Raw genomic sequence first — 21990 nt, 5'->3', positions numbered from 1 at the left:
CTATTTAGGACTAGTTCAATTAAATTCTACTATGTACTCTGATTTTGAATCCATAACGTTATTTTTCTTTAAGATATATCACAATATAATAGGATCCATCGTCAGATACCCATTCTTTTGCTTCAATATCATCAATTCTTTCCCCCCAAGAATGCACTCTCCATCGCCTCTGTCTGAATTTTCCATGCTGGTTCGGCGAGAGCAATGAATGTTGTTCCAAATGACTGCAGAATGGCTTCCATGGCCTCCTCCGTATCATTCTCTTCATTGGGGATCTCTGGGATCTTTACGCCAAAAATATTGGTGGTAAGCAGTCTCCATGAACGTCTCATCTCTCGAATCAAACGACGCGCTCTTTCATGTTGAGGTTCCACGTTCTTCGCCACAAGATAGAACGAAGTCCGTCTGGCATGAGCCTTCGGGGGCTTGAAAATAGTAATCTGAGAGAAGTTGTAAAAAGCTTCAAGGAGTCGCAAAACTCGGGGGCTGTAGGAGTGGTGCAAAAGCATGACCAACGTCCCAGCAGGTTTAATTCTCTGCAATGCCATGACAACCTGAGCGTCTGAGAGTCGACGGGCCTGGTCCATCTCTTGTTTTCCTGCAGAAAGCGAGGGGAGAATATGACCGTCACAAAAGATCAAGTCGAAATTCCGGCCTGGGAATGGTCTGTTGTTTGAAAACTTGGATGCAGAGGAGTGATCTTGTGAGGCTAGGTTGGGGAACCCCAGCTCTGTCGAAAGGATGTTAAGATCCACCAACTCAACTTTGACACGTTTATTCTCTTTCCAATTTGGAAGATAGATTTCAAGTCCACCTTCGCTCCTGGGTAGGCTGATGGCACACACTTGTGCGAAACGGTTGTTTTTCAGGACCGTCGCCGTAAAGCCTCCGGGTGCCATGCACAAGTCAAGAACATCAAAGTTCATTCTCTTGGAGACAGGAGGGATTAACTTCTCTTTCATTTGAAGCTGGTCACCGATTCTCGTCATCATGAGGTAGAAGCCTTTCTTTTGTTCGTCAGACACGTCGACAATAGCGCTTTCCTTCTGGACTTTGAAGTATTCGTCGGCCTTGGGACACTTCCACACCTAAGAAATACACCATGGTTATATATACGATATCAAAATGAGAGGATAGAACCTTGTTTGTCTTACTTCATCTTGAACTCGCAGCAGATTGGCAAATATTGTCGATGCGGATTTCAAGAAGTCGCTGATTATCTTGAACTCTTCATCCAACAACTCATCTTTGGGAGTCGACATATTGCTTGGGTGTCACGACACTGTGTGTTTATGGTGGAGAGGCAAGAAGTGTAAACACGAAGAAGATGAGGATGTTCGTGGAAAGCGAAGAGGAGAAGATGAGATAGACATGAACTCTTGAAGCGAAATGTGAAGGTATGCATTGAATCTGAGTTGACACCTGAGAAGGTAGGTAAATCATACAATATACACACTTTCTTACTTCATCTAATATCAGATTATTAAATGCGAATGCCACCAAAAGCCTAGTGGCACAAGAAAAGCACCTGATTGGTATGTCAATTGCTATTCTGTAAACTAATTATCTTCCTCAATATGTGGAATTTCTCTCTTTGAAGAGCAGTAGGTTTATAAGTTATGCAAATTGTTAGATGTAATCTACCCTGAATTGCAGTTTGGGATATTGACTACAGAAAATCATAACTGGGCATATTTATTACGAACGGGGCTATGGCCGGCATATTAAGATAGTAAGAAGTTTTTTCCTAAACAGAAATACATGAATTTTTACCTTTGTTACATTGTATCTATGGAGTTGCAATTCTGTATCTGCATCAATTCCTTATCACGGCTCATATTTGCCGACGGGGTCTGAGCACGCGAGCGGGGAGAAATCCGAGAAATCTCAAATGTTGATTGGTTTGTTGACTATTTTTTTGCCTTTTTCGGGGCGGGGGAAGGATGCTTATCACCACGTGAATGCCTGATGACTTTGAAATAGACTAAGACGTGCTTCTGCCTCTTGACTCACTCAAAGCCCTGACTCAAAAAAGTCAATCTGGTCGTCCATTTAAGAGGTAGGATATCTGTGGCAATTGAACTGAGCCGTGAGCGATTGATTTTGTCGACATGGCGCCTGAGCGGAATCCTTCCGAGACTACCCCGTTGCTGGTGTCCGGCAACGGCACTGCGACTACGGGAGCAATTGACATCCCCCATGAAGAGTTGGCAGAACCAAGACAAGATGAGGATGATCAGGTTAAACAGCCGTTTCAAGATACACAAACTCAACTTAAATATGTTGTTCCTGCAATTTCATTAGGTGTAAGATGCTTCTTATCTATGCGACTCTCGGTCCTCGGCTAATCGAAGAGTAGGTCTTCATGTCCGCTGCGGATCAGACCATCATCATGGCCAGTTATGGTCAGATTGGTAGTGACTTGAATGCTCTGAATTTGACCAGCTGGATTGCCACTTCCTACTTCCTTACCCTAACCTCGTTCCAACCACTTTACGGGAAATTAAGCGATATCTTTGGCCGGAAGCCGTGTCTGCTTTTTGCTTATGCCATTTTTGGACTTGGCAATCTTGGCTGTGGCCTTTCACGTAATATCAATGAGTTGATTGCGGCACGCGTATGTTTATTTTAAAACAGACTTTTCGAAGTATAGGACTAACATGGAATTAGGTGTTGCAAGGCATTGGAGGTGGCGGGATGACTACTGTTGTCTCTATTTTGATGAGTGATCTGGTTCCCTTGCGCGATCGAGGTCTTTGGCAAGGGATTATAAATATCGCCTATGCCACTGGATCAAGCACAGGTGCACCTCTGGGTGGCATTCTGGCTGATTATATCGGCTGGCGTTGGTATGTTTGACGAATTCCCGGAGGTGAATTGATCCTCTAACCAACTTTTCGCAGGGCTTTCCTGGCGCAATTTCCCGTCTGCATCATGGCTATAATTTCCGTATCCCTCATGCTTAAGCTTCCAGCCAGCGAAAATACACACTGGAAGACGAAGCTAAAGCGCATTGACTTTCTTGGCGCTATTGTCCTCGTTGGTGCTGTTCTAGGCTTCCTGGTAGGCTTGGATCGTGGCAGCAATGTTTCATGGACCATGCCGTTGACCGTCATTTCCCTGGGCGTGTCGGCCTGCCTCTTCATTCTCTTTATCCTGGTGGAAACCTATGTCGCAACCGAACCTTTTGCACCAGGTCACATCATATTCAACCGTACATTTTTCTCCCTCTATTGCTGTAACTTCTTCAGTTTTGGGGGCTGGCTTGCCATACTGTTCTACATCCCGCTCTATTTCCAAGCAGTTGATGGTGTGTCAGCTACTATTGCTGGAGTGCGCTTATTGCCCAGCATTTTGGCCGGTGCATCCGGCTCAATTTTCTCTGGACTGATCATGAGATGGACTGGAAAATATTATTGGCTCACACTTGCAGCATACTCATGTTTGACCTCAGGCTGTTTCCTGATCTACATTTCTTCGGGTGGTGCCATGACAAGCACCATTGCCATGGTGATTGGGATGGTCATGTCAGCATTTGGCAATGGAATTGGAGTCACATCGACATTGGTCGGCTTGAGTGAGTTTAATTTTATCGTGCAATATTTTCAACCACTAACCACGTCATCAGTATCAAACTCCACTGTCGAAGATCAGGCCGTGGTCACTGCTTGCTCTTATTTGTTCCGGTCCATGGGTTCCATGATTGGGGTTTCACTGTCTTCAAGTGTGGTCCAACAGCTTTTGCGGGAGCGACTTCGATCTGACTTGCATGACAGCAAGAATATTGATGAAATTGTTAATGGTGTTCGAGAAAGTCTTGACTATATTAAAAAGTTAGACCCGGAGATCGCCAAGATTGTCCGTAACTGCTACGCGTGGTCGACTAACAAGGGTTTCGGCTTTCTGACCATTGTGGTGTTTTTCGCCTTTTTCAGTGCCTGCTTTATCCGCGAGGCCAACCTAAAGCGGTGATCGGTTATTGATTCTGAGCTATTTGTGTTCATACCCCATCTTTATCACTGTTCGTGTTGCATACTTGAGCGGTCAGGCTTTGCATAAGATCCACGGCCTAAAATTGTTGCATGCCTTCTCAGGCTCAAATGTTCCCTCAGAAGGATCAAAGTTGTTTATAATAGACCTCTGCTATTTATAAGAGAATCGAATCTGGAAAATCTTGATTTAGGAATTAAAATAGTGCTAATATTTCATGGAGTAGGTGTGTCGGTGGCGGTAAGCACTTGCATAACTAGTGTGTGACATCTTAATTCTGGGGCTCCACCCCCGTGACATTTCATCTTCCACCACGTTCGAATCCCATGACACCCCAAGCTAGAACTCGACAAGGGGCGTGAGGTACTACGTCTCCCGGGCTTGTCCAAATATTAAACCTTTATCGTTATCAAATGATGACTGTCCACTCACCGTGACAATCCCCCTGCAGCTTTCACCGGTTCAAGCTCCGCCATGGCCGGGACGCGCTCCGGGCCAGTGTCACTGACACGGTATCGACCCTTTCTATACCTTTTCACCGGGGTTGCAGCAGCGTACGCCCTTCTCTACATTAGCAACAATGTAGTTTCCGCGAATACCTCCCAACCCTCCCTCCGCCGCCGAGGCGCCGTACGCCGCACAAGACGATCCGAAGTCGAGGAGCTGCCAATCACAGAAACCCCCTCTTATCGCGCGATCACCCACCTGGAACAACTGGAGCGTCAGAATGGTGTTTACGGTACATTCCGCATTGAGACAGAAGATGGTCGGCGCGTGGAAAGCGGTCTGCTTCCATCGTTGCTGGCAACCCGTGACCAGCTGATGGAGGAAGTCGGCGTACCACCCGCTCATGCGGAGCGTATGCGCGAGATGATGGAGGACACATTCTTGGAATCATTCCTTGCACTTGACTTCCCCGCATCGCATACCCTCCCTGAAGAAACAGCCGAGCGGGCGTACTTGACAGAGCAGCTTCAGCGACGAGGAATCTCCAGTGCGGGAATCGAGCGGGCGCTTATCCGATTCAACGCTGACAACAATTATGGAGATGAATTGCGCCGGCGAAGACAAAACGGCGAACGTGTCACCCTTTCGACGTCGACTTTCCCCGATGTTGCTCCTCCTAATCCTGATGGCGGGGAGCCAGGCGTGGACGACCAGAGTGTTTTCTCTTGGCGTGATGGAAATACTGACGGATCGTCTACTCGTGAAGGCCAAAACCTACTCAACCTGCTCTACCACATTGCGGAGGACCAGGCACGCAGAGATGGTTACATTCATCGAGGTGTCACTTGCAATAGCTGCGGGGCTATGCCCATCCAGGGTATCCGCTATCGGTGTGCGAACTGCATCGATTACGATCTGTGTGAGACATGTGAGGCAATGCAAGTGCACATCAAAACGCATTTGTTCTACAAAGTTCGAATCCCAGCTCCTTTCTTGGGGAATCCGCGTCAATCACAGCCTGTGTGGTATCCTGGAAAGCCTGCAATGCTCCCACGAAGCCTTCCACGGCCGCTGGCAAAGCGCCTAACCCGAGAGACCAACTTTGAAAATACCGAACTTGATGCCCTTTGGGACCAGTTCCGCTGCCTCGCAAATCATGAATGGACAGATGACCCAAACAAGCTGTACATGGCTATTGATCGCAAGACCTTTGACCGCTGTTTTGTGCCTAACACATCAATTCGACCACCTCCTCCCAGTCTGATTTACGATCGCATGTTTGCATTTTATGACACGAATGGGGACAACCTGATTGGATTTGAAGAATTTCTGAAGGGATTGGCTAGTCTCAACAACAAGAGCAATGACGAACGACTGCGACGTGTTTTCCGAGGGTATGATATTGACGGCGATGGCTATATTGAGCGAAAGGACTTCCTTCGAGTGTTCAGAGCGTACTATACGCTCACTCGAGAACTTACTCGCGACATGGTAGCCGGCATGGAGGACGATTTCCTTGAAGGCGGTGCTCGTGATGTTGTTCTTGGCAGCCAGCCCATTAGCTCTGCATTCCCTGGCAACATTCCCTCTGGTGAGAATTCGCGAACTAATGAAGGCAAGCGTCGCAATCTTGATGGCGATATGGAAATCTTCGACAATGGAGGAATTCTACGACGAGACAGTCCTGACACTGGGGACCGTTACTCGGTAGTGGGAGACGCTGCTGCTCGAGAACAATTTGGTCGAACGAGACCACTTTTTCCATCTACCTTGCAGCTTCCAGGTACTGTGTCGATTCGCCGTCGAGACCTCGTAGAGCACGCTCAAATGGATGATGGGGACAATGACGAAGATGAAGATGGTAGTGATTCTGATGGATCAGGTTCGTCGGTTGCTAGTGGCGGTTGGCCGCCACCAGAGCAAATTCGTGAGGAGGATATTATTGAGGCCCTCGGAACGTATGTACCCCTTCAACAAATCAACGATCCGATCGATAGGGCCCGTCTCGTGACAGTCGTATACAACAGAATGCGTGAAGAAGATCAAAGAAGAATTGACGAAACCCGCCGAAACGGAATTGACGAACGCTGGCGACGCCGTGCCTTCTACACCGACGAAGAAGACGGCGCCACCATCCCCGAGGGGTACCAAAGAGACCCGACTTTTGACGACTTGAGCGACGAAGACTACGAATCGCCGATTGATTCACACCCGCCATCGCCCCGCTCACGTTCTTCTTCCAAGGTTCGGTTCCAGGATGATATTGCTGATGACTATGATGTCCGATCCAACCCTTCGACATCTTCTCGAAGTATTCCTGTTGGTGAACGATGGGGTGGCTTTGAGATCCCAGAGGTTGAAAAAGACGCTGGCAAGGAGATCCTGTACCAAGTGACGCAGCAAGCCTTTAATGAGCTCCTTGATATTCTGTTCAAGCAAAAGGAAGATTTGCTCATGGAAGTCTATCGAACTCGTGCGGATCGCAAGATCTGGGCCCATGAGATTGCCCTCGTACAAATGTCGCCGCCTCCGCCGCCGCCTCTTAAGGAACCTGAACAGGCAATAGATGAAAAGGATCTTGAAGAACTCACGAGTGAAAGATCTCTTGAGGAGCTATTGCAACGCGCCGGCTATGGTGTGCAAAGCCCTACTCTAGGACCAGTGTTAGCACCTCCGTCTACTGATGCGGTAGCTTCAGATGATGATATCCGACCTACACACCTCGCCGACCCAGAGAGCGAAGATGGAGTTGGTCAGGATATATCCTATGATGATGATTCCGACACCGCTTCAGTCACCAGCTCATCTTACCCAGACGGACAACTCCAAATTTCCGATGCCGCCTCCTACAATGACTCTTCAGATGAGGAGACAGAGTCCGTTGACGAAACTCTTGACTACGACCCAACCCTTCCACAGTTCCGACCGGATGCAGAAACACTCCGCCCTCGCCTCTCTTTCCGAGATGAGCCACAAGTGATCACTGATGGACCAGATAGCGAAACATCCTCTCACGCCTCCAACTCCGATCTACCGGAACGACTTCGTCTTGAGCCTAATGGCACCACCTCCCTGCCCGCCCCTTCATCACCCCACTCTTCCTCTCCAGAAGCTGAAGAAACAGCTCCCAAGGTCCCTCTCCCTCCCTCTCCCATGCAGCCTCTTCCCGCTCCAAAAAGATCACCCCCTTCATCCCGAACTACCAGCACTCTTCGCCGACCTTCCGCAAGGACCCTTGCGCGCTGGTCTTACCTGAATCAGGTTGAGCGCGAAGCCAAAGAACGTGGTGGTAATGGCGGAAGACTCAACTTTGATGAGTTTGCTCGCCGAATGTCAGCTGATAAGGGGCGTCGGCTGGCATTTGTGGCTAGTTGGATTGAGATGGCTAGCTTCTAAGTATTCTTTTGGATTTCCTGATCCGTGTACATTATATGAACCTGAATTTATATTCCTCTGAGGTCAGAGACTCTGCTGAATGGTGGTTCTTTCGTTCATTCCTTCGAATATTTATCAATTGGGCCTATGCAAATCATTCCGAATAATGGTTTATCGATGTGACTTCCATCCCAGCCAACCATATACTTCCGTAGTTGACGTCGACTTGAGGTCCAAGGATCAGTGCTTGGCAGGCTTCGACTCTCCACTAGTCTCTTACACTCAATGAACAATGCTCTGTCGATAGTACCGCAGAATACATTGGAGACAAGTATGTTCACACGCGCTGTCTCATGTTCATTAATGTAGGCCTCTCTCTCAAGCCCAAGGTTCTCCGCCAGCGGAAAGTGGGATTATAAGACATTAAACCATGAATAGTCAATAAGCGCCTCTAGGCTTAAGTCGTCAACCTTTCCTATATAGAGTGATAGGAGTAGGTGTTCTAGGTACTAAATAAAATGTTAGCTTAGAAATTCGAGGTTTAGTTCCTTAAATCGAACAAAACTTACGGGTACCTGAGAAGCGTGAGGTGCAGAGGCATGGGTGGTAGAGGAGGAGGCCATTGTGAGCTTGAACTTGGACGAGGCAGATGAGAAACGCCCTCAAGATCAGAAATTTGGTCATGGCAAAAATTAGAAAGTTCCATTTGAATCTACTGTTTCTGTTTCTTATTCATGATTTAAGTGAATGATCTAATTGAATGGTCTAAGTGAATAATTTATATGTGATTTGGAGAGCCATTGGACTATTTAACCAATCAGGTAAGAAAGAAGATAGAATACTAAGTAGGATACTGGGTAAGATGCTGAGTGGGAGAGTAGAAGATATAATAGGAGATATAATATGACATCTGAGTAGCGCCTCGCTTTTCATGCGGGGGAAAGCCCCCAGTACATATATATACTGTACCCAAGTTCATATTGGAATTATCTATCTCAACCAGTTACTAGGAGCCCACGTAGGGTTCACTTCTTTACATAACAAGTTAAGATGACCAACCGAGCACCAATGGATATATTATGAGAAGGAATATATCCACTTGACTCTTGCGCAGCGGTTAATTTTGTCGTATTTATCAATGTTGAGTGGACTTACAAAGTGATTGGTATTAGTCTAATGGAGCATGAGAAACTTAGAATTAAATGCCAGTCTATTCATTGCTCACAGTTTGACATTTTCATCAAACATTTGTAGTTCGATATTGCGTGTCAATAGCATTGTTGTGGATGATGATATTGAGTTTAGCGTTAATAATCTAAAAAAGGGAATATATATTCAATACATCGAGATTAATATACAAAATGGCCGGATGGTGTAGTTGGTTATCACGTATCGTTAACACCGATAAGGTCCTGGGATCGAGCCCCAGTCTGGTCAATCTTTTTATCCTTATAGTTTTGCATTTTCGTCTTTCAACTTAGTGTCCGCGGAAGCCTTGCCTCCATATGATTGGCCGGATGGTGTAGTTGGTTATCACGTATCGTTAACACCGATAAGGTCCTGGGATCGAGCCCCAGTCTGGTCAAGTTCTTTTTATCACTCTTGTTATTTTTTCCTCTTATGACTTTTTTTTTTTGATGCCTTCTCAAGCCTGTATACCTATTATCATGACACCCTCTGTGTATTTTTTTTTTCATGTGAGTATTTTTCAGGGGGGAATGAGCATATGAATATACGGTCATAGCCAAACAATTGAAAGCCCATTGTAGCGCAAGTGGTAACGGCTCTCATAAGCCAATTTCCAGACAAGCCGGCAAATTGGGAGCAGGCATCTTGGAATTGAGAGACTCGAAGTTATGTATTGAGGAAGAAAGCGAAAAAAAAAACAATAACGGACACCCCGTCTTTATGTCCACAAGAACCCCAGACTACTGTGGGGGTATTCTTTGAGAAATTGGGCTCATTCTGGGATTTTACGACCCGCCTCATGACAGGAAATGGACCCGCGGCTGAATTTATGGCGCGTGTCGAGTAACCATGGCGCCGTGGAAGTATCCAAGCGCGATTAAGTGGGAGGTACCTCACACTCATTTCAAGATATGTGCCGTGACTTTTGGATAAAAGACGAGTGATATTACACAGGATGCAAGTCGCTGGGCCTGGCGCTTGTTGAGCCTCAGATATCAGCATTGTGAATAGCAAATAAGAAACCGAAGTGGACTAATTGCTGAATGACTAGGAAGAATGCGTCGGAACAAGATGTCGTGCCGGTCTGGATCCAAGTCAGGATGTTGAATTATGTGGAAGCGATTAGACCGGATCCTACTCAAATGAGATTGGTGAGTATGGAAGGTTCACCAAGGAAGAATATGCACAGTGTGGCTTAGGAAGCTTTGCGGTTGGCTTGGCTTGGCCTCGGTGGGCACCGTACAGGCTAGGTTGTATCCTCAGCGGGCGTGCTGGTAGCCCCGAATGTTTGAGTCCTTGGCCACCCTTGGCGCTAATGTTCCGCCGAGTATCTTGATATCTCAACTCCTCGCATATTTCGGCCAAACTTAGATGAATTGGTCCGCCTGGGGATTCTCGGCTCAACTTCCACTTGTTTTCCAGTCCATTTCCAGTTCCTCGCCGTCGTTTAACTTCTGCTCGAATGTATTCCTTGACAAACAGAAATCCATTAAAAGCATTGAAATGTGTTGTTGGTGAAATTCTGGGTGGTTGTATTTGATTTGATAAGTAACAGGCACAGCCTTACTATAAACTACTCGGCAGAAGCCTTGGGCTGCTCTTGGCCTGGGTTAGCACCCGGGAAGCGAGTGCCCTTGTCCTTCACCTTCTTCACCTTCTTTTGCGAGACCGGAGGCGGGTAGGCCTTCAAGGTAATCTCCTGCCATTCAGCGGAGGCTTCGTAGGCCGCCGCTATAGGTGCCATAAGACTGATAAGACCCGCTGCTACGGCAGGCTTGAGCAGTTGTGGTGTTAACTATAAAGTGGTTAGTTATGACAAAGAAGAACGATATAGAGATGAAACGTACGATATCGTTCTTGTAATCTTCTACAAGTTGCTTGATATCGGTGTAGATTAATGGTTCCTGTTCCCTGCGCTCGACTCGGAATTCCTTTTGGCCCTTGAGCTCGGCCGCAGGCAGGAGAACAAACTCTACAAGAGCGATGACTCCGTTGTCTTCAGCGACCTTAGGGGCTGCCTCCGCCTTTTTGATCTTCTTCGAGATAGTCTCGGCGGAGTCTAGAAGATCAATCTTGCTGTCTGTTGTATGTTAGTATTAATGCCGACCTTGCGAAACATCATAGGAGATGCATTACCTTCAATGCTAGAACTCATCTTAGCACCCTTCAATCCGCTTATCATAGGGTTGATCAGATGCGCGCGCTAGGTAGGTAAAGTTAGTTTAGAAACCCCATAAAAGAAGAAGGAGCCATACCTTTCGGTAGCCAAGCTTGGGTAGCCATTCAATGGCAGCGGTAAAGAGTTTCCTCTGGTCCATACCTCCCAGTTGACAATCAACCTTGAGGTGCTCCTCATCGAGCACCTGTAGCACCGGGTAAAGAAGACCACTCAGGGGAGCGTTGTCGGTTTGTTTGACGACCTCCGCACCAGCCTTCTTAGCATCAGACTCGGAAATCAAGCTTGATAGGCGGTACACATCCATAACGTATTCGGGGTTTTTTTGGTAGGAGCTGCCAAGAACAAACTCAAGGTTATCGGTAGGTACACCAACAGACTGCAGAATGGCCGTGATGATCTTCTGGTAGTACTGAGCACGGTTCTCCACAAGCTCAAGCGGCGCCTTCAAGTTGTCGAGGAAGCCATGGATATCGGCGAGCAGGACGACGACGTCGCACTGGGCACGGAGCAGTTGAGCGATCTTCAAGGCAGCAAGGAAGTATCCGACGTGTGGGCGACCAGTAGTTGCGGTTCCTAAGATCAAATAAAGTTAGTTGGAGTCTATATAATTGCGCATCTAAACTGACTCACCCCAGTAGATACGGGGGTTGCGGCCCTCGGCGAGAATTCCTTCAATGATCTCGGGGTTCAAAACCTCCGCGAGGTTGTCCTTGATGAGGTCGAAACGTTCCTTCGCTGTCAATTCCATTGCGGCGGAGAATGATACTTGTGAGAGGAGCACAGGGAAAGCGAAACCTGGTGGGATGGTGGGATGGTTTTCTCAAGTGGGACCCACGGAATAATATTTGTTCCGCAGTACTTTGAGTCACAGATAGGGCCGGTATGCGGTCAAAGGTGGCAGAACTATTAATTTGCTCCAATCAGAATGTAGGAATTGCCGGCGGTGGAAGTAGTGTAAACATTCGGAAATATGGATGTAGCCCAATGTTCATGACTCACGACTAATGTAAACCTCTCCATCTATTTAATCCAACTATTCCAACTTCCAAGTCGTGTACTTCTTTTTGGATTCCAAAAAATATGTTCCCGCAATATGTGGACTGCATCTTGTATTTCGGGTGGGGCTTGATAGCCAAGTGGGGTATTTATACCCGGGCCGCCGGCATTTTATGAGGCTGCTCCACTGGGTGGACTTTAGCATCGTCAATTCAATAAAATCAATCAGGACCCAGCGATTACTGATCTAAGATCAGTCAGTGAGAAATGAGTAGGGTCATAGCCCACAGTGGATCCTTGGTGGCCAAAACTAAGTGGAATGGAAAAACTAAGTGGTGTGGAAAAACTAAGTGTTGTGGATCTAAAACGACTAGATTCCTTTCCAGGTTGCGGAAGAGCCAACAAGGAAATCCTGAGTCAGTGGCGTATCATGGCTGCTAGTCCCCACAAGGACTGTGTAAGAACCTGCTTCCATCACCCAGGCGTTCTCCAGCTCACTCCAGAAGCTTGTAGTGTATTTCAAGGGCATTGAAACACAAACAAATCTTGTTTCCCCGGCAGCCAAATAGACCTTCTGGAATCCCTTGAGCTCCTTAATGGGTCGACTGACCCTCGAAAGTGACGGGGCCTGCACATAAACTTGCACAACCTCAGAGCCACCCATTTGGCATGACGTGTTTGTGACTTCGAACGAAACATCCAGCACACGATTGAGGATATTCTTGTCATCGGAACAGTTCACCTGAACATTCTGAATAGCAAAGGTTGCATAGGACAACCCGTATCCAAAAGGCCATTGCACTTGCCTCCGAGTCCTTTCATAGAACCTATAGCCGACGAAAATATCCTCGCCGTATATGCATCTGCCCTCATCGCTGCGATGATTCAGAAACGCCGGGTTATCCTCTGTTCTATGCGGCCAGCTAAAAGGCAACTTGCCACTTGGGTTTATTTTCCCAAAAAGAACATCTGCAATTACCTGAGAACCTTCATTACCACCATACCATGAATGGAGAGCTGCGGAAACCGAATCCCACGGTGCCTCGACTGGAGTTCCGGATTGAGTGACGAGGACAACGTTCGAATTCGCTTCACTGACAAGCTTAATAAGCTTGGCTTGGGCACCTGGTAAAGCCATCGTAGTTCTGTCGAAGCCCTCCGCCTCGAAATCAGAGTTTAATCCACAGCAGAGAACGACGCAGTCCACTTCGCGGGCTAAGTCAACAGCTGCTTGGATCTCTGCATCTTCATCACAGACCCTTGCACAGCCGACCCGCACTCCACCAGCGCCAAAGACTGGTGCACCCGCATGACTTGTCTTTGATGTTGGCGCGCTGCCGAATTCAACTCGCAGCTTGTATGTTTTGTTCGCCTCCAAATACAACTGACCGGTTTCTTCAACCGTACCCGAACCGAAAAAGCTCTCTCCAATTGTTTGGCTTTCTTCATTGTCGACCACGAGACAATCGTCAATATAGAGTTTTGCAGTTCCAGCCACCGTCAGGCCAAGGATATAGTCCGCAGACATTTCCACAACCAAATCTCCTGTGATAGTTGCATATAACAGGTTGTTGGAGGGTACCATGGGATGTTGGTAATCATAAAGCACGACATAGCTATGATTTATCTCCAAAACCTCAATTGCAGTCCGCTCTGCGTGTGTTGGGGGATCAGTAAAAATGGTGAAGGTGAAATATCCCTTTTGTCCATTCTCCGTCTTGAGAAGATCTCCCATCAGAGGAAGTGCATTGTAAACCTCGCACCCTTGAGCAAATTTAGCATCGGGGACCATGCTACGAATACTGTCATATATAGAAGTAATTGAGCAAGGCCTCAAAAAGGCTGAGCCACCTCCACAATAACGCGCAACCTTTGCGTTTGGCCCGATGACTGCGATCTAATTTCCTTGTCAGAATTCTCTTTTCATTTGGACAGTCGGTAGAGAACAATACCTTCTGATCTCTTTTCAGAGGTAAGACACCTCCTTCATTCTTTAATAGCACTAACCCGCTTGCAGCCAGTTGTCGTAGCCTGTCTCGTGTCTCCTGTGTATCACGGGTCTGCTCTGGAGCTCGCTCCGGGATTCCGGCAGCTTGAACTCGATTCAAAAGCTTCAAAATGTTGCGAACCCTGGCATCCAATTGCTTCTGCGTAATTTTCGAGACAGAGAGCGCCTTAGACAAAATTTCTCCCCTCCACTGCGAGGGGCCAGGCATTTCAATGTCCAATCCCGCGATAACAGCCTCGGATGTCGAGTAAGTCCCATACCAGTCGCTGACAAAGGCTCCCTCCCAGTTCCATTCATCGCGCACCACATCCTGCAACAAGTCTTTGTTCTCACACATATGCGTCCCATTGACTTTATTGTAGGAGGTCATGAGCGCCCAAGGAGGATGATCTCGTACTGCGATTTGAAACGGAAGCAGATAAATTTCCCGTAGTGCACGTTGGCTAATGATGCAATTCACAGCTGTTCGTTGGTGTTCCATGTCGTTTGCGACAAAATGCTTCATTGCCGAAGCGACACCTCCTGCTTGGACGCCTTTTATCATAGCTGCGGCGATTTTGCCGCTAAGTACTGGGTCTTCGGAGAAGGATTCGAAGCCTCGACCACCAAGAGGGCTCCTGAAGCGAATGGGCAAGTTAGAAATCTCAACATTGTGAGCAAGGAGCAACAGAGGCGTAAGGGAGTCACGCGTACCTCTGAATATTAGCTGTTGGCCCTAGCCAGATATGAACGCCCTTGGCCTTGCATTCTTCCGCTATGAGATGGCCAGCTTCCTCGATAAGTTGTGTATCCCACGTTGCGGCTAAGCCGGTACCACAGGGAAGACATGCTGCAGGAACACTATTGAAGAATTTGGTTCCTCGTACTCCGTTTGGGCCATCTGACATGCGCAATTGTGGGATCGATAGACGAGGGATGTTGGCAGTATGCCAGAAGTCGACACCTAAAACATAAATTAGCAGCAAATCAGTAAATCAAGATCACGTAATGTTCATACCAGAGAGCAATTGGATTTTGTCAGACTGTCGGAGACTGCCAATAGCCTCTTCAATGTCTATTTCGCTTGGCATTGTTGTCGATTTTCCGCAGTGCAGAGCTCAGGAAGAAAGGTGTAAACGCGTAAACTTACGACTTTTCCCCGGCAATCGCTACATTTGAAGTTCCTTCTGCCTCTCTTAATATTACCCCGGATGTTCCTTCTTTGTCCGGTCAGTCGTCCGGTAGTTATTCACTATCTCCACTAGCTCCACCGTATCAACCAATAAGAACAAATGTAGCCGACAGTCCCCGAAAGGAACCGCCACAAACTCCATACTTATCGCTATAACCCTGATCGCCGCTCATCGGCAAAATATCTTTTATTGCAAAGCGTCATGCATCAGACAATGCGTCGCCATTGTGGTCATATGAGGGGGGAAAATTTATCACGAAAACTGGGCGGAGGTTAGCGACTCCACTACCCCATAATCAGCCCGACTGTTTCCCCGACCTCGGGTGATCAGTTGGGGATACATACATATATATATATATACGCGAAGCTTTCCGGAAATCGATCGGTTCTGTTTTCAATATCCATTATTGATAGCTCCAATCCTGGGTAGCTGGTCTCGAGTTTCAGCTCGAAAGTGCTTAAAAATGGCCAAAGATAACGCAAGAGTCCAAACATTGACCGACTTCATCCCTCAACATGACAAACTTTGGTTCAAGGTGCCTCATCTTTTGAGACTGAACTTGCTTCTTCTCATCCCTTTGATTTCCTCTTCCGTGTGTGGTTTTGATGGTATGGTCACTTTCCCAGCTCGAAACCTAGGGATTTTGAACTAAAATGGGGGGGTCTTCTTTCTCTAGGCTCCCTCATGAATGGGTTACAATCTGTGGATGCCTGGAAAAGTTACTTTGGCAACCCCCAAGGACAAGTTCTTGGAGCAGTGAACGCTGGTCTGTCTTGTGGTAGCATCGTCGGTCTGCCACTAGCTGGCTTCGCCGCTGATAAATGGGGTAGAAAGATCACGCTTGCTTTAGGAGCCATCGTGGTCATCGTTGCCTCGGCCATTCAAGCCGGCTCAGTTGACTTGGGAATGTTCATCTTCGCTCGTGTGTTGACTGGCATTGGTAGTGTCTTGACTGTTCAGCCAGCTCCTCTTCTCCTGAGTGAAGTTTGCTATCCCACACATCGAGGAAAGTATACTGCATTATACTGGACTATGTTCTATCTAGGGTCAATCATTGCGGCTTGGACTTGCTATGGTACCCAGAAGCATATGGCTGGGTCAGAGTGGTCATGGAGGATTCCATCAATCGTCCAAGCAGCGTGCCCTATAATCCAACTTACCTTTGTATGAATTTACATCACTTGTTCTTTGTACACCAATGCTAATTCAGTGTTTACTTACTAGATTTACTGGGTTCCAGAATCCCCCAGATGGCTCATTGCCAATGGACGCCACGCCGAAGCTACCGAAATCCTCGAAAAATACCACGCCGGTGGCGAGAAGGACCACCCCCTTGTTAAAATGGAGATCGTGGAGATCTCCGGAAACCTGCAAAATGAAAGTAAGGCCAAAGGTAGCTGGTCAACCCTTATTGCTACTCCAGCGAACCGAAAGCGCATATTTATCACCATTATGCTTGGGTTCTACTCCCAGTGGACTGTATGTTGAACCTTACAACAAACCATTGCCTCCCACAACTAAGTGAAAAAATTGATTTAGGGCTCGAGCGTCGTATCCTACTACCTGACCCTCGTTTTGGATACTATCGGCATCACCAACCCGGAAACCCAGACCTTGATCAATGGTATCCTCCAGATTTTCAACCTTGCTTGTGCGTTAGTTGCATCATTCCTGGTCGACAGGCTCGGCCGAAGAGTTCTTTGGAACTGGTCTGGGATCGGCATGTGCCTATCCTTTGTAATTTGGACTATCTGCTCCGCACTTTTCGACAAGACCTCCAGCAGCTCGCTCGGTACTGCTGTACTTGCCTTCATCTTCATCTTTTACTTCCACTACGACATTGCGTACACCCCATTGGTAATTGCTTACCCCACGGAAATCTTGCCTTACAATATGCGGTCCAGAGGTATCAGTGTCGAGCTTTTAGCGATCTATGGATCCCAGCTTGCATTGTCGTTCATCAATCCAGTCGCGCTGGATAGCATCGGCTGGCGATATTACATCGTATTCGCGTGTGTCTCTGCTTTTTCAGTCATTACCAACTGGGTTTTGCTACCAGAGACTAAGGGATACTCCCTGGAAGAGATTTCACAGTTGTTTGACGATGAGCCAATCGGGGATGAGGAAACAGAGGCCAAGGGCAAAATTCCTGAGAAGGAGATTACTCATATCGATGATATTGGCTCACTGGATTAAAAATTGGGATTTGGATGATGCTTGAACGCCTCGCCGTATCTGTTACATATCCCGATCTTGGATGTGAATGATATATGCCTTATGATTGGTCAGGATCTTGGTGTGGATATGTTACTGGACTCTCATGTTATATCTTCTCTAATGTCACTCCCGTCTTTTTAACGTCAATTTTATGTCAATTATTTCGTGTCTTGGACTTATAATGGGTCAGATTTGTCTCTTCCAAGAGGACGTAGTATAAGATGGTAAGCTTGACATATTTTTTTTATTGGGGCGCTAATTTCCTCATTTTCTGACGGGAGCCGTTCACCTCACGTTGATAGTTCATTGCCCTTGCCTGAATAAATCGTATCCAGATAAGCCTGATGTAATATCGCAAATGAAATCTCCAAATTTGGACATTCGTGTTTCCACATCTCAAGAAACCGGAAGGCCCTCTGAACTGCTTCGTGCCACTTGTCAGATACTGGAATTTGTTGACTTCTGACTGCAGCTAGTAGACAGAATGCCGCCTCTAAGCCATTTCTCAGCACATACCAAGTGCCATGGTGTCGATGGTGAAATATGACATCATGCAGTAAGAGCACGCAGTTGTCAAGGCAGAGGGAGGCACCTCTGCTGGCATAAGCGCTCTGCTCACGATTTTCGGGAGGCGTGTGAATAATGTAGTACAGACAAGGTCGGTGTATCTTGATCTGACATGACAGAGTCCTTGTGCGAATGTGGAGAGCGAGTTCAACTGTTGATGTGGTGACTGAGCCGTTGATGCGGAGCTCCTTGGGCAGATGAGAGACCCTGCAGTTTCCTTGAGTCAATGAATCTCATGACAAACGCCGAAAAGAAGGCTTACCAAAGCTCAAGCTGGTTTTCAAGTTCGATTATTTTTTCAGTTGCAGAGTGCACATCATTTAGCCAATAGTTAGGGCCATGTTTATAAAGGCTTTCCATGATATCATTTTGAAATCTTCTTATGGAAGTCTCTGCTGAATAGTACATCCACTCTTTGATTTGGACGTTTTTTGATTCTTGTCGTACAAGCGGACTGATCTGAGAGGAATCTGAATCCTCGCTTATAATTGGTGGAGCCGGGAAAAGATAGGGGAAGTTGAAACCCTCAAGCCCAGAAGATGGGATACGTAATTCGGCTCTCAGCTCACTATATCAATGTCAGAACAGCTGTGCTATGCGATGAGAGAATTGAAATACCATTCAGATTGCATGCATGACCAGTAAAGCCTTCCCTCTAAGTGGCCACCAATAGGATCACCAGGTTCGGACGTTGTAGCTTTCTGCCCAAGTAAATATGCCTGTAGCTGCACAGCAGCCTGTTGGAAATTGAACCAAGCATTTACCGGCTTCATCATAAACATTTCGAAAATTCCACAGAAAAAGAGGGAGAGGATTGTGCCCAATGATGGTTGCAGAACCCCCAATATCCGCCTAGCTTCACGGTAGTAGATAGCAGCCAAGGGGTTGATTGAAAGGGCCTGGTTGCATGTTGGATTGGTAATATCGTGTGCTGAAAACTGACGTGAGACGGCTCCAAGCGCACAGGCGATCAACTGTATATTATAGTCAGGCAAGGTACATTTGCATTAACAATCAACTTGCACTTTACCACCAAAGAAGACCGTCCATTCTCCTCAAATCCATACTTCATACAATGATCAACGTCATTCAAAAAGTCCGATTGGTTAAGTATCGGATTCTTGCTATGAACATTGGTGAGAAAACTTTGACACAAAAAAAGTGTCTCGCTTTTGAAGTTGTTGTCTTCGGCTTCTCCTCGTTGAAGCCATGTAATTAATGCAGCACTCTCGGCGGTGGATGGTACACTAAGCCCTTGGCTAAATAAGTCATGCTTTAGTGCTAGGGACTGCCCTTTGAGATCCAAATTGAGGGCAGAGAAGCATGGCCATTCGAGAATGCTCTCCAATACCATATATTGCATTGCTATCCGAGTGGCATCCTTGGTCTGTGCATCATCCGCTCTTCCTGAGAGGTCAGCATACCGTACTTACAAGGCAAATGTGTAACAAAGAGGTGTTCCAATTAAATGATGGTTGTGTTTCATGGATGGGTTACTTTCCAGATACTGACATCTTGGGGGTTTTCTGTGATTCACGGATGCCGCTGAAACCTGTATTCATCGACTTTTCTAGGCGATCTAAGCGGTCGATGATAGCTAGACTAGCACTATCGTAACTGCGAAAGGTCAGAATTTATTGGATCCCTATTCTGGGGGTCTGTTTGCTCTCTCATACCTCGTTAAGTCTGTGCTGTCATCGCCATAAAGGCAATTCACACCAAGACTATTACAAAAACCGCATGTGGGGCGAGAGTTGTCACATTTGGTTTTCCGACGACGGCATAACTGGCATGCAAGGGCAGCACGTTTCCTTGGGTAGATACCAGTGCCTCTCCTCGCCCTCTTATTTTGAGGCTGATGCGTTTTGTCAGACTCGAGAGGTTCGTTATGAGAAGTAAGTGGACCTCCAGTGGGTTGGTCCCCACCTTGAAACTCCATTTAATTGAAATAGGCTGTGGGTAGAATTTGGCGTTTTATGGCCTAGAATAACGACTCGCCAGCCATCAATGCATGGGAGCTAAGAAGGTGGCTTTTAAACGGACTAGGAGCATTACTAGTACTAGTTAAGTAACATGGAGCATTGTATTACATAATCAGTTACATGCTATCGACGAATCTGATCATGTGATCTCAGTCACGGTTAAAGTCCGATACCGCAAATTTGTTGTTTGAAACATTCTGGGCTTTCAATAATGGGTCCAACTCAGATTGTATGCTAGTTTTTTTCTCATTTCAAATCACAACAAGTATTGATATGATCAAGTGGAATCTTCAATCTCTCGGTTATGCCCGATTGAAATTATTTCATTGATTCATGGACGTTCTCGAGATCTACCCACGTAATTGCCAATAGGATTTTAATGTCAAATCCTGTGTCTCAGCCCAAGTAGACCCCGATTTAGTAGACTCTTGCGCGTTTTGACGGCTTGCTGTTGGCATGTGGCTCTTGATGGAAGTTAAATACACACCCATCAGGGTTGTCTCTGAGATTTCCATCACAGCACGCAAACGTAAAGCACTCTGGCCAATCATCGCGCATTTCTTCCACATCAAATTCACCATAGTTGTCCACATAAAGGTCCTCACCAGTAGGCTCACTTTTCTCTGTTATGAATTAGCAATATTATGAACACTGGACCACCACCTCTTCTGTTGCGAAATCTTACCTGTATGATATTGACAACTTTTGTTCGTATTGGCTGTGACATCGAATTTCTCCCCGCAATTGAAACAAAGGGCGTACCGTGGTACTGAGATCTTGACGTTTACAGACCCCTCCTCGCTGTCGGTAAATACCAACAGTTGACTTTCGGCTTCTTTGCGGGCCTCATCGTTTTTCGCGCAGATGGAATTGAGAACCGCGCGGACCGTCTTGTCGGACGCTTTGTTGATCGCGCGACCGAGAGTCGTGGCCTCAAGCACTTCTTCTGTGATAGGCATGATGGTCTATCTTAAATTTGTGGGTTTTGATTTTGCTGGCTAAAAGAGGATTTATCGAGTCAGTGATGGACGATAGACAAGGCTGCGAAGCGTTGCTGACAGGGTGAAAGGTGATGATTGGAAACGAGATGGAAAGGATGAAGAGAAAAGGAAGAGGTTTAATATTTCATAAACCAACGTACACCAGGCGGGCTTGACCCATTTTATTCCTTAACAGCAACTCCACGTGAAAAGGGTTATGAGCCTCATTGCTCTCCATCTGCAAGGGCTTATGCAACAGATGTAGCCTTCTGACACGTTGGGTTATTTCTCTAATTCATTGATCCACGCATAAAACTCTGCAACCAAGTCAACCAAGTAGCGTCGAGAATATCCAGCTGAGAGCCGATCCTTTCATGGTACTATCTAGCATCCTGTATATCTACCGGTATCTACCCTAGTACCTATTTTTAAAGTATCTGTCTGCATCCTACAAAAGTTTGCCAAGGGGATGTGGGAAGCCATGCAGAAGAATGTATAAACTTACCCCACATCTATCCGTGGCCGTACCCGAGAGATGCTAAAAAACCAGCCTCCGAACGAGGCCAGGAGATTATACCTTTGATGATAATTCCAACGCAGTTTGTAAGAGTCGAAATCCAGGTTTCACAAAAAAACAGAGAAAAGGCTCTACCATGGATTTGAGGGCATGGTCCTTGGTGAGCAAATGGTTGTTGAAGAAGCCAGGTCCGTGAGCTATGAATCTTCTAGTATGAAAACCCTTTCAGTCCACTTCCTCCCGCCTTGTTATGTGACTTGGTTGTCTCATACTTGTTGCAAAAATCAAAATCATTCAATCTAGACCGTTCGCTTCTTCCATTTGACGCAGAGAAACTTCGAAGATGAATTGATAATTTGCTTTGCAATGGGT

At 46.7% G+C, this 21990-nt stretch overlaps 8 protein-coding genes across 8 annotated transcripts; 3 read left to right on the top strand and 5 right to left on the bottom strand.

The window, feature by feature from the left end:
- Nucleotides 1-131: 131 nt before the first annotated feature.
- On the bottom strand, nt 132-1262 carry N7520_006167 (uncharacterized protein; the record flags this gene model as incomplete). Its single annotated transcript, XM_057140101.1, has 2 exons — nt 132-1088; nt 1155-1262. The coding sequence occupies 2 exons, from the start codon at nt 1260-1262 to the stop codon at nt 132-134; spliced, it is 1065 nt and encodes a 354-aa protein (XP_056994107.1).
- Nucleotides 1263-2111: 849 nt separating this feature from the next.
- N7520_006166 (putative MFS multidrug transporter) lies at nt 2112-3972 on the top strand (the record flags this gene model as incomplete). The annotated part of the gene is made up of 5 exons (XM_057140100.1): nt 2112-2306; nt 2360-2617; nt 2671-2849; nt 2904-3577; nt 3629-3972. 5 exons carry the CDS (start codon nt 2112-2114, stop codon nt 3970-3972), a joined length of 1650 nt encoding a protein of 549 aa, XP_056994106.1.
- Nucleotides 3973-4464: 492 nt separating this feature from the next.
- Nucleotides 4465-7833, top strand: N7520_006165 (EF hand domain protein; the record flags this gene model as incomplete). Its single annotated transcript, XM_057140099.1, has 1 exon — nt 4465-7833. The coding sequence occupies one exon, from the start codon at nt 4465-4467 to the stop codon at nt 7831-7833; it is 3369 nt and encodes a 1122-aa protein (XP_056994105.1).
- A 2740-nt stretch (nt 7834-10573) lies between these two features.
- Nucleotides 10574-11927, bottom strand: N7520_006164 (tyrosine--tRNA ligase TYS1; the record flags this gene model as incomplete). The annotated part of the gene is made up of 5 exons (XM_057140098.1): nt 10574-10795; nt 10848-11080; nt 11137-11203; nt 11256-11752; nt 11810-11927. 5 exons carry the CDS (start codon nt 11925-11927, stop codon nt 10574-10576), a joined length of 1137 nt encoding a protein of 378 aa, XP_056994104.1.
- Nucleotides 11928-12545: 618 nt separating this feature from the next.
- On the bottom strand, nt 12546-15253 carry N7520_006163 (beta-glucosidase; the record flags this gene model as incomplete). Its single annotated transcript, XM_057140097.1, has 4 exons — nt 12546-14072; nt 14128-14800; nt 14877-15126; nt 15181-15253. 4 exons carry the CDS (start codon nt 15251-15253, stop codon nt 12546-12548), a joined length of 2523 nt encoding a protein of 840 aa, XP_056994103.1.
- Nucleotides 15254-15818: 565 nt separating this feature from the next.
- Nucleotides 15819-17551, top strand: N7520_006162 (general substrate transporter; the record flags this gene model as incomplete). The annotated part of the gene is made up of 4 exons (XM_057140096.1): nt 15819-15963; nt 16032-16519; nt 16580-16834; nt 16895-17551. The coding sequence occupies 4 exons, from the start codon at nt 15819-15821 to the stop codon at nt 17549-17551; spliced, it is 1545 nt and encodes a 514-aa protein (XP_056994102.1).
- Nucleotides 17552-17862: 311 nt separating this feature from the next.
- N7520_006161 (uncharacterized protein) lies at nt 17863-20078 on the bottom strand (the record flags this gene model as incomplete). The annotated part of the gene is made up of 6 exons (XM_057140095.1): nt 17863-18346; nt 18402-18707; nt 18758-19113; nt 19140-19542; nt 19652-19756; nt 19816-20078. 6 exons carry the CDS (start codon nt 20076-20078, stop codon nt 17863-17865), a joined length of 1917 nt encoding a protein of 638 aa, XP_056994101.1.
- A 460-nt stretch (nt 20079-20538) lies between these two features.
- Nucleotides 20539-21080, bottom strand: N7520_006160 (uncharacterized protein; the record flags this gene model as incomplete). Its single annotated transcript, XM_057140094.1, has 2 exons — nt 20539-20744; nt 20807-21080. 2 exons carry the CDS (start codon nt 21078-21080, stop codon nt 20539-20541), a joined length of 480 nt encoding a protein of 159 aa, XP_056994100.1.
- Nucleotides 21081-21990: the final 910 nt, after the last annotated feature.

The sequence above is a fragment of the Penicillium odoratum genome (assembly GCF_028828045.1).
Source record: "Penicillium odoratum strain IBT 22623 chromosome Unknown utg000005l_segment0_segment0, whole genome shotgun sequence".
NCBI lineage: Eukaryota > Fungi > Ascomycota > Eurotiomycetes > Eurotiales > Aspergillaceae > Penicillium > Penicillium odoratum.
Note: the sequence above shows the minus strand (reverse complement) of the source record. Positions and strands in the feature narration are given on the sequence as shown.